Source organism: Vitis riparia, chromosome 7 (assembly GCF_004353265.1).
Source record: "Vitis riparia cultivar Riparia Gloire de Montpellier isolate 1030 chromosome 7, EGFV_Vit.rip_1.0, whole genome shotgun sequence".
Taxonomy (NCBI): domain Eukaryota; kingdom Viridiplantae; phylum Streptophyta; class Magnoliopsida; order Vitales; family Vitaceae; genus Vitis; species Vitis riparia.
In genome coordinates this window covers 7,817,159-7,828,686 of record NC_048437.1, presented here as the reverse complement: position 1 = coordinate 7,828,686, position 11,528 = coordinate 7,817,159, and the positions used below count along the sequence as shown (strand labels likewise).

The 11,528-nt window shown below is 33.1% G+C and overlaps 1 protein-coding gene across 1 annotated transcript; it reads right to left on the bottom strand.

Moving 5' to 3' along the window:
• LOC117919022 (cyclin-dependent kinase C-1-like) lies at nt 1-10,561 on the bottom strand. Its single transcript, XM_034836043.1, has 12 exons — nt 10,336-10,561; nt 8,438-8,519; nt 8,163-8,253; nt 8,026-8,055; nt 7,789-7,898; nt 7,623-7,695; nt 7,412-7,532; nt 7,168-7,285; nt 2,683-2,822; nt 2,498-2,555; nt 1,069-1,139; nt 1-827 (listed from the first exon to the last, which is right to left on the bottom strand). Exons 1-12 carry the CDS (start codon nt 10,443-10,445, stop codon nt 290-292), a joined length of 1,542 nt encoding a protein of 513 aa, XP_034691934.1. The 5' UTR covers nt 10,446-10,561; the 3' UTR covers nt 1-289.
• Between the last annotated feature and the right edge of the window lie 967 nt (nt 10,562-11,528).

Genomic DNA, 11,528 nt, shown 5'->3' with positions numbered 1-11,528 from the left:
TTTCATCATCAAAAGGGGAAAATGGATTCCTAGTGAGTTAAGAGGTTATGTCCTGATACTCCTTGTGTTGTCTGGGAAGTGTTACATAAATTTAATACAATGAACTTTCCAGTGTTTTTAATTCATGTCACTAATAAATGGTAACAAGAAACTATACAAGTCAGTATGCGATCGATCCCAATTAAGTTGCAAAACTCCAACTATGAACAGGGCTCAAATCCAATGTAATCTTGCTCTCCGAAAACTTCAGTCAGTAATTCTTCCAAGCTTCAAATGGAAGTCCCATCCTTTATTGTTGCCAACCATACTGTTGATTTCGATTAACACCCATTGGATTGGGACCTCTACCAGCAGCAGCACCTCCATATTGACTGCTTTGGGAGTAATTTGGAGGGCCAACCCCATAGCCACTGGTGGCTCCTCTGGGACCAGTAGAAGGCACGCCACTCCCATATGGTTGGCCACGTCCTTGTGGTGGATATGGTGCGCTGCTGTACCCTCCAACTTGACCCCCATGATTTGGGTTATAGCCCCCATTAGGGTTTCCGCTTGAAGGGTACCTGTTTGGACCTCCAGGAAGACCATGAGGCCTTCCATACTGATGGTGACTAGGTCCAGCAGGCACTGTAGGCTGGGAATTGTTTGTGGGATGATTAGGCCCATGCCAATGTTGAGGATGAGCTCGCCCACTATGTTGAATTGGAGGCAGGCGAGCATGCTGCTGTGGGTGCTGTAATTTCTGTCTCTTTGCCTGTTCTTCATTTTTTCGCTGCTGCTGCCTCTTTTTCTTTGTCTGGAAGTCATGTGATGATTCATATTTAGGCAAGCTGTATCATCAAAAGATGAACATTAGTTTAACATATCATACATAAGAATAGAAGCCTCGAGGCATTTTGATAAAGAAGTTTCTAGCAAAGTGCAAACTGAATGGAACATTATGGAGGCATCTCAATATGCCATGCCATAACATTGTTTTCATGTTATGGAGACGTAGTATTCTGTTTATGTTAATCTGAAAATTCATCAATAAAATTCTATATATGGAAATTTGAAACATTGGACAAGCACCTCTTGGGATCGCAAGGTAAGGGGTCATTCCAGAAATATTCAGCATCCAGAGCATCCTTGGCAGATATTCTCTGCACAAACAAGTTACACAGAAAAAAAGAAATGTCAATGAAGAAAATACAACACATCAGAAAAAATTAAAAACAAATCAATGAAACTGTGTCGAAAGAGAGATTCATAACTAACTTCATGCAAGGTATTGAGTTCAACATACAACAAATAAGATAATAAGATAAAATTACATGCAGAAAACAATGGGTTAGCCCTAATGGTTGTAAGAAAGCACCCCCTAATGGTTGGAAGTGCTTTTAAGCGCTTTCAAAATTAGAGTGCGTTTGGGAGCAATTTTAGAAAGCGTTTCTAGCATTTCTAACACTTGAATGATAAAAATTTGCAAGTATTAGAAATATTAAAAGCGCTTCCTAAAACCACTACCAAATGGGCTCTTACTCTCAAATGGGCTCTAAAGTTAAATAATAAAAATAGTTCACTAGTAGATAAACCACATCTATTAAACAAAGAGTTTATTATGCACCCATGCAGAAAACAATGGGTTAGCTAATATGCTAGTATCCAAGTGAAGATGACAGTACAATAAAGGATTTGCTTAAGAACCTAGTGGCTATCAATATAGCTTGCTCAGACGGTTTCTAGGCACATTATTGGGAATTTCGTTAAGTTCAACCCAACATACACCTAAAAATTGTATAGCATCAGAAAAGTGCTTAGTTTTTGTTGGATGGACAATTTTCTTAAAAGTTCAAGTTTATAGGATTTGAGCCCACAATATATATATATCATGCTCTCCAACACCCTCCCTCATATGTGGTTCATACTTGCACGTGGAGAGACACATAATACAGACCCATAGACAAGCAAACCATAAATAGGCCCCTTTGGGCTTAGACGTGGGCTCAATAAATTGGGATGAATTAATAGGCAGTGAGGTTCAAACACATGAACTCCTGTCAAACAAATTCTAACACCATGTTGAATAACCAATTTTCGTAAAAGCTTAAACTTGCAGGATTTCAGCACACAGTGTACATCATGCTCTCCAACAATTTTCAATTTGCAATATATTCAATCTCCTAATTTATCTTATTGTAAAACTTAAAACCTTTTTGAATTTATTATACTTTAAGGTTTAATATGGTCAAAGATTGATATGCTCATAGAAGTGAAGTAAAATTAAGAATTGCTATAGTTCATACGGGGGTTCCAATTCAATCAATCATTACTTTCTCCACCATTATGGGGTCCATTGAAGTTCAACAACAAACAGTAATAGAATAACATAACTGCATGGCAAAATATGATTCAAGATAATGACATCTAAGATATCAAACACATAAAAATTGAAAACCAAATGATCATCATGAGGAGAATCTTATCATACTGAAATAAATTTATCGGTTTCAAGATATACCTTGGATGGATCAAGAGTGAGCATTCTATCTACCAAGTCCAGAGCATGACGGTCAAAACTGAAACATAACAAGGATTATGAAATCATATTTTCTCAAACCAATTAGACAAAATAAAAACCCCCATGTTGCTCACTCTGATATCTTGTAACAGTACCATATGCAAATACAATTTTTGGTTACTTACGTCCTGAAAACCTCCCTGACACGTCTCTCTAAGGGCTTTGCTGGTTTGAAATTGTTATACCAAGGGATCTTGGAAACACCAGGCCAGTTGTTCTCATCAGGAGATCCACAAAGCTCAAATATCTTTTTCAATTGTTCAGGCTGCAATGATGTAAACAAAATCAATTTTCTCTTATAGAAGTTATTGAATATAGTAGATACTTGTCATCAATTATATGAATTAAAATGATTCACCAAGAATTTCTAAGTGTTTTCAATGTTCCAATAAAATCCTGATTTACAAAATTTATAAAACCTATCTCTGAAAAATCTTATCTCACTCCAAACAAAAATTTGAACCCCGAGATTAAACAGACAGAAGATAAGGATGCCTTTTAGTAGCAGCAGACCAATCAATTAAAAAATACAAAGGTTGAGATTAATTCAACTAAAATTGCCTGAGTTTTCAAGTTGTGTCTAGAACAAATACGCACCTGTATATATGTCATAACATTTTCCCCAAGCTGAAGAAACAGACTGTGTAACAATTCCAGAATTACAAGGTGGTACCTTTTAGACATCTAGTAATGTGGGATTTCTAACAGAATATGCTTGTAACTTGAATATCATCAGTATTAGTTTTAGTTCCATTCTCTATATTGTGCTGCTCAGTGGATCCCTAAATTACATTCTGATAACCATGTAAGCACAAAAAAATAACAAGTGACCAATGTTAAATTAAAAAATTTTCAGCATAGCTTAAGAAATGAAAACTAAATAATGAAGCATTCTATTGGCATGACCTAGAAAACAATATAATTGACATAATCAGTTTCCTCCTTGTGGAAACACTTCTAATAGAAACTCTCTTCAACTGAGATAACAGCTTCTAAAACTCATTCCTCACATTCAATAGGAAACCTTTTTGAAACCTTCATCTTGGGGCATGTGGATCAGGAAGATAAGGTTTTGGCAAGCATTTTTCATTTACAAATGCTCAAGAGACAAGATTTTCCTATGAGAAAATTGTTGAGACTTCAAGAAATCCCGTTCTTCAATATTCTCATAACATCCAGATGTCCAAAAACCATTCCCTGTTAGAAAGTTCCTTAGACTTACCTCTACAGCACAACAAAGCGCTAATCCCAGCTACTTGACTCCCAGTTGAAGGTGAATCTCAATGATGAACTACACTTGGGGGGGGGTGGGGGGTGGGGTTGAATAGTGTTTTTAAACAAATTCAAAAGGTCCCCCAACACATATTATCTTTCTTTAGAATTTTTCCATGTTTATAAACTTCTCTTCTGACAACTTTTCAACAAAGAATAAAAATCATAAGCAAGTACGAATGCAACAACACTCTCCTAACAATTTATAAATGTCAGTCACATGCAAATGCTTCAACACTCCCTAACACAAATTCACAAGAATAATTTCCTCTTTAACCCATCTCCAATCACTACTTCATTTCAATTGAACAAAAAAACAAAAAACTATTCAAGATTACCAAAGGAGAATCACGCCTATCTCAGCTCATCTTTCATTCATTCAACATATATGCTCAAGTATGAAATCAAGATCAATAAATGGAAATGAACAAATGAGGAGAATGAGAGAGAGAGACAATAAAATTGGATTTTTACGTGGAAAATCTTCTAAGAGATAAAAAAACCATGGGCCTACCAACGATCAAAAGCTTCCAATATGAAGAACAAAAAATGAACACAAGGTTTTACTTCGCTCAAGTCTTCCAATCCTTGCCAAACCACTTGACTAGCACCTTACTTTCAACTTCACACCTTCTTCTTCCAGAGCACACTAGGAGTCCACACCAAGCTCAATCTTCGCTTCTTCTTGAATCCGCACAAGAAGAAAATCGATATTCACCCAAACCCAAATAAATGAGAAAATGAGAGATGAATGAATGAGAATAATCAACCCATTTTTCAGAAAATCCAATGTAGAAAACAATTTTGAAATCAAGGAGAAAGAGAATTTTCTTGGCAATCAAACACCCTTAATTTAGCATAAAGAGAGAGAGCTCAAGAAGGACAAGAAACAGCTGCTGGAGTTTCTGGTGTTCCTTGCCCTAAACTGAAATCCTTTGGGTTTAAAAAGAAAAGGAACCCTTGATCCAACAGCTAGGAAAAGATCCAACCAAATGTGGATCAATCTTACCAAAATCTGGATCGATCCTAGAACAAGGCACATAAACACTTAGTTAAAAAGTTGTTACCCTAGCCTCCTCAACTCTTAAAAAATAGTTCAAGAAAAAATAGCAATTTGAAAACTTGGGTGATTCAATTTCATCCATCTACAATCTCAATTACATACCTTGGCCGCCTCTAAGCAATTTCAACATTTTGATCTTCATTAGGCAAATAGTCCAAGGTAGGATTCAAAAAACTGAGTTAGAAGATACTTCGGAATTTTTGTCCGGAATTGCCAACCTAACTAAACACTAACACCAATCATTTTGGGTCACCCTACTCACTTCAATTTTTTGTCTCATTTCCATTCCCACTAGTTAATCTAGTAACTACGGGACAAGGATAATCTTTCCTAATTTCAGCTATAATGGTGCCCATAGTTATGAACCTTATATAATGTACCTCGAACCAACATCATCATTATTATTTCTACATATTGGAAAATAGATAATAAAAACAATATTAATACATATATGTATATAAACAAGAACATACATAACCACATATATCATAGAAAAGAACAAAAATATTGCACAAAAGAACAAACAATTTCACAATCATCAATATAATTCACCAACATACATGCATCCAGAGTGACAAGATTATCAAAATCATTTGTAAAAATGGTGCAATTTATGAAACTTCTTATATGGATAGGAATAAGAAAATTTGAAGTTAGAAATACTTAACGAAGATGAAGCCAATAAAACAAAAAAAGGTTTGAAAAACTTATAAATTTGGTTTATGAATTTAAAATTAAGAAATTAGTAACAAGATTGATACAGAAGATAAATAGAAAAAAAAAAAAAGATGCATCCACCCCATACATATTAGATACTTTCCCTTATAAACAAAACTCATAACACCAAACCCACTCAAAATTCTATCAATAACTTGTGTATCAAAAAAAATGTGTTGGTTCATCAAGGACATTTCATAAAAACCATCTATATAACCATGACTATGTGACCAATTATATACCTTATTTATGATTTTATCCCAAAAAAATTTCTTAGGAACTCTTTTGGGAAATGTATTAATTAAATCCAAATTTCATAATGAAAAATAAATAGTAGTGTATAAAATGGCCAATAATTCCAAAATAAGCAATAAAAATACTGCATTTCTAAAAATTCATGCATGATTGTTCTGAAACTGCTCGTGCTTGCTACTCCATCTTAATGTTTATAGGAGATAAAGGTATCCAGGTTGCTGAAGCATACCACTTTCCAACCAAACAAGGAGCAGTGCAAAAAGCCAAATCAAAGTTCACCAACTTGATCTAGCTGTATCAGAAGCATGACACAAAGTACAAGTCTATGATCATTCTGAACTAGAGAAGGTTCATCCATTCTTCTTTTGATATCAAGGACCAAAGGCACTCATACTTTCCGAAAGGCCTCATGCACTCTTCCAACTCCCTCTCACACTAAAAAGATCAATTCTAATTACTGTCCCCCTTAAACAACCAAGCAGACACCTCGCCATTAATCACCAGAAAAAAGTAACTAAAGTACGATGAAGATAATTTCAAGTTCAAAGTGCATTCCACATACACAGACTACGTATGTGGTTCATGATATATCAACCATTCCTATCAGCACCATCTCTGGAAGATATAACTGGTGACACAATATCATTTGCCTCCATCATGTATCTGATGATCAAAATTGCTCACATAAGAACTAAGCTACTTGGGACATATGGGAGATGATGGAATCTATCTGGATCTATGATATGCAACATCAAAGAAAGGAAAATGAAGGAGATCCGTGGGTCAAAAATGATGAAAAATTAAGGGTAATTGATTTCTTTCATAAGAATATAACAATGTTTTAAAACACAGCATACAGGATGTAACCAAGTACAAGGGAGTAAACATGTTACACACAAAAAACAAGAATAGAGAGAAAAGTAAAAAAGAATGAATAATTGTCAATCCTCAATCCCAACCGCATCCATTCTGTCAATGAAGTCTAAAACGATATCTTCAATCCACTATAGATTCCATTAATGATTGGGGAAAGAAAGTCTCTGTAAATCCTTGCTGATATTTCCTATGATGTACTGAAATATTTAATCATGTAAGCAAATTATTGTCTAAAAACTAAATCTACTGTCAAGAACATAAACAGAGAGACAATCATGTGGTAGTTCCAATATTGAATGCTAAAGCAACTATTAGGTTCCATTTTAGACGGAAAATCGCGTTCTGTGGTGGTGGTCAACCAAAATGAGCCTGGAGATATTTGACAAAAAGAATTTACCATCACCATAGAAAAGATTACATATCTAACCTCATTATTCCCATTCAAAATTGGTTTTCCATACAAAAGCTCAGCAAAGATACAACCGACGGACCACATGTCAACAGCAGGGCCATACTTTGTGGCTCCTAGCAGCAATTCTGGTGGCCTATGCAAATCAATATAAACCTGAATCAACTAAATGAAAAGCGGAGCTTATTCTTGGAAAAGATGCAACATGCACAACAATTGAGCTAGGCAGTTTAAAACACATGAGGTTAATGTAATATTTTACCTATACCACAAAGTAATAACACGATTTGTAAGATTTCCATTATGGTCACTGGCAAATGACCGTGCAAGGCCAAAATCAGCAAGCTTTAAAATTCCCTCATTATTTATAAGAAGATTGGCACCTGCAAGAAACAGGTGTTCATGGATGTAACACTAGTTGCAAAAATTAAGGAGCAGATCCAATAGAAGAAATAATTCAATTTGATGATAACCTTTGATGTCCCTGTGAAGTACTTGATTGACGTGACAGTAGTGAAGCCCAGTCAGTAACTGCTTCATATAACACTGAAAAGAAAGTTTGTCGGTAAATCATCAAGGAATTTTCATCACCACAAAAGTAAAATAAAAATCTTACTAAGCATTATAGACATATCACACCTTGACCTGAGGAATTGAAAATCTCAATCCAGGACGATCAGACAGGCCTGCTAAATCATGGTCCATGTAATCAAAAACCATGTAGATGCCACCTCTGTATTTATTACCATCTAAAGTCTCCAAGAAAAAAAATGATTCATGTTAAATACTCCCACGGCATAAACTTTAAGTAAAATAGGAAACTATAAAAAGAACTTAAATAATTCTAAGTGGACACCATGCAACAGCTCCACTCACCAGGATGCCCCTGCTCATCCTTCTCACGACCTTGAAAACAAATCCAACATATTTGAGGTATGAGCAAAAGAGACTAAATAACAATTTTAAACATACATAAGAAATGGCAATTTGCGAACCTGGAAAAAAAAAAATACCTGGAGACGTTACAATCTCTTTCAGTTTTAGAACATTTTCATGATGTAGCTTCTTTAGAATTTTAATTTCCCGGATAGCTGTTATAGGAAACTACAAAAACAAAGCAAAAATTGCAACAAATTATTAGAGGGAATCCTTGTTATGTGCACCTGCTTACAGCTACTTGTAGCTAAACCTCCCTCACCTGTTACATAGTTCAACTAACTTTTTGACAGAGTACAATCAGAAAACACACACACATAAGGGAGAAAAATAATAATAATAATAATAATACCCCTTCTCTTTCATTTTCCATGCGTATCCTTTTTAAGGCAACAATTTCTCCTGTTTTGATTTCTCTGGCCATGTATACTTGACTGCAAAGGCATAAGGGAAAACAAATAATTAATATTCAACTACATCAACATAGATAGGTTCAACTAAATAAATAGTTCATTAAATATAATACAAAATTAACATTGCCCTTGCAAGGAAAAGCATCCATCCGAAAAGGGGAAACTTGCATATACAGTAGGGATACGAAATGACCACAATTCACAAAGGAAAAGAAACATGGGAAATAAAAATTACAAACGGCAACATGATAAGATACAAAGACCCAATAAATTTTTCATGTAAAAGAATATGCATTACTATGCATCTTAGGGGTTATCTTACATACAATATATAAGATATGCAACATGGCAATATAATCATATTTAACTATTTTTAATAGTCTTTTAGGAAATCAAATCTGAATTTTTTTCTTAAAAAATTTATTATTATCGTTTGTTTTGAAGTTAAAATTGGACCGGGAAAAAAACAAGAGAAGAAGAAGAGAATGATGAATGTGGAAGCCTTTTAAACAAGTCATTGAAGGTGCACATGGAATATTGAAACTTAAGTCAAATGAATATTGAAGAGGTGTTATCAAATTAGCCCCTAAGAAGGATGATGAATGGAGAAAATAAAATTTTGCTTAATGTATAAGTTTTTTCAACTAGAGCTTTTTTCCCTTTTACTAGGGAGGGTGGCAAACCAGAAAAGTTTGAGTTTTGAACATGGTGCAAAAATCATTTATGTGAATATCCCATACAAGTGTACAGTTATATATGACCGAAGTTTCCATTTTTTTTGGCGCTTCAGGGCTTATAGCGACATGAAATTTTTGGCAGGACAATATTTGTTGGTGGACAAGTTGGAACTTTGAGTTTAAAATCTATGTTACAAGTTAACAATGTTAGTTACAATGCTTTAATGATGGGTGTTTATATTTACCTCTTTTTAAACTCATCATCTTTTCATGAAATTGGTTATCAATTTCTCATACTTCAATCTTACAAAATATCTGTTTCTTATATTTATAGAGATATTTTTTCAAGATTGATAAAAATAAAATAAAATAAAAATAAAAAAACTCGAAACATAGAGATACAGAAAAATGGAAAATATGATACAGACCATAGAAGAACAGAAAAACACATGAATCAATTTATGATTCACAAGTTCGCAATGATGATCTAGATACTTGGTTGATAACTACCATGGAGTTGTTTCAAAATTAGACACCCTTTTTATTTTTCTGATGTCAATTTCCAAAAAATAGAATCACTAGTTATAAAATCCTTCAACCATATAGTTCATATATAATACAGCTGTCGTAATAGAAATCTTCTTCCAATGGCATTCTTGATTGTCTTCCAACCAAAACACGCGTTGCTTAAATGGGATTCGTAAGCTAGCAAAAATCAAATCAAATCAACAATTGACATCCTTTAATCTAGTTTTCACATATAGAAAGAAAACCCTTTTCAGAAAATCACAGAAAATATTCAGCAGATAACAAAGTTCGAGTTCTGGGGAATGACCTGCGACTATCCTTACATGATCAAACTGCATAGTAACTCATAATAAATTTATAACGTATCCTCTATTGCAAATAATAATTATATAACCATATCGCATTCATTCTCCATGATCAAATACCACCACATTGATCAGTCGCAAGGAGATCATTAAACCATCAAAAAAAGAAGAAACAGCCACCGGAACCGCCTTTTCAGCATCGTAAAATAAATAAAAAAATTAGATAAAAAAAGAAAAAAGCAGAGATAAAAAAAAATATATAGTAAAATTCCAACTCATGGTCACGCAATAATGTGAATTTTCTCGGGAAAATCGTTAACGTCTTACCCGTACGTTCCTTCGCCAATGTGCTCTAATTGCTGAAAGCAATCCACTGTCCGAGACCCCCATAACGGTGATTCCTCGAGATTGAGAAGCCCTAGAGGCGCTGCAGCCATCTCCCTCTAGTTTCAGTCGGTGGTTTTTTGAAATCAACTACACGAGATCAAGCATATATAAACAAGAATTGCAGGTATGATATTTGCTTGAGTTATGATCGATCTCTCTCCTATACACGGCCGATATAAGCTTATACCATATTCATATTTATGTGACAAAAATATTTCTATATTTTAAAGTGGAAATATGGGATTTGAGAAAATATGGCTAAAAAATAGACTTAATTATTTTTATATTAGACAAAATAACAAAAATAAAATTAATATTAATAAACATATGGAAACTATAATTATAATTTTAAGAAAAAATAAAAATTTAAACTTATTGTGTGATATTTTGGAGGAGTGATAAAACTAAACACTAAGGTGTAAGAGACATGAAAATTGTCCTAATATTAAAATAAAAGATAAAATATTAAAGGTGAAATTTTGAATATTTTATTTTATTTTTATAATTTGGAATATTTGAATGTTCTTTAAGGTCTTAGAAAATATTTTTAAAAAGTCTGAAAAATAACAAATTATTGTTTTTGAGCATTTATTAATTTAACGTTGGACTATTATTACTAATTATTTTGTAATTTTTAAATTTAATTAAATAACAATTGTATAAAACATATTTATATTGATTTAACTAACTTATTATTATTTTTTATTTTTAAATTTAATTAAATAATAATTGCATAAGACATATTTATATTAATTCATTTTTCACTAATTTCACATACCATTATTATTATTATTATTATCTGAAATTTAATTAAATAATAACTATACAAGACATATTTATCTTAATTTAAATATATTTATAAAAGACAAACTTTGCACATCTAATACAAAGTTCTTTATACATGTGTTAACATATATATATATATATAATCATATTCAACATTATTCATATGTAAATAATATTTTTAATGTTTTGATATTAAAAACAAACTATAAGAATAGAGAAAAGTATGCAAATAGATATATGTCAATGATAATTTTTGTTCAAAAATTCTCATAGAGTAGGCAACAATTATGCAAACTATAACCCTTTAGAGCTATTTTCAACCCTTTTACCTTGGAATGTAATTGTCT

Bases quoted from the DNA above. Each gene is read 5' to 3' on its own strand.
- LOC117919022 (XM_034836043.1), bottom strand. From the start codon at position 10,445: ATGGCTGCAGCGCCTCTAGGGCTTCTCAATCTCGAGGAATCACCGTTA. The intron at 7,899-8,025 runs GTGAGTGGAGCT...TGGAGACTTTAG, and splicing joins GGATGAGCAGGGGCATCCTG to ATGGTAATAAATACAGAGGT. The intron at 1,140-2,497 runs GTATATCTTGAA...TTGTTTGTGCAG, and splicing joins TCACTCTTGATCCATCCAAG to AGAATATCTGCCAAGGATGC.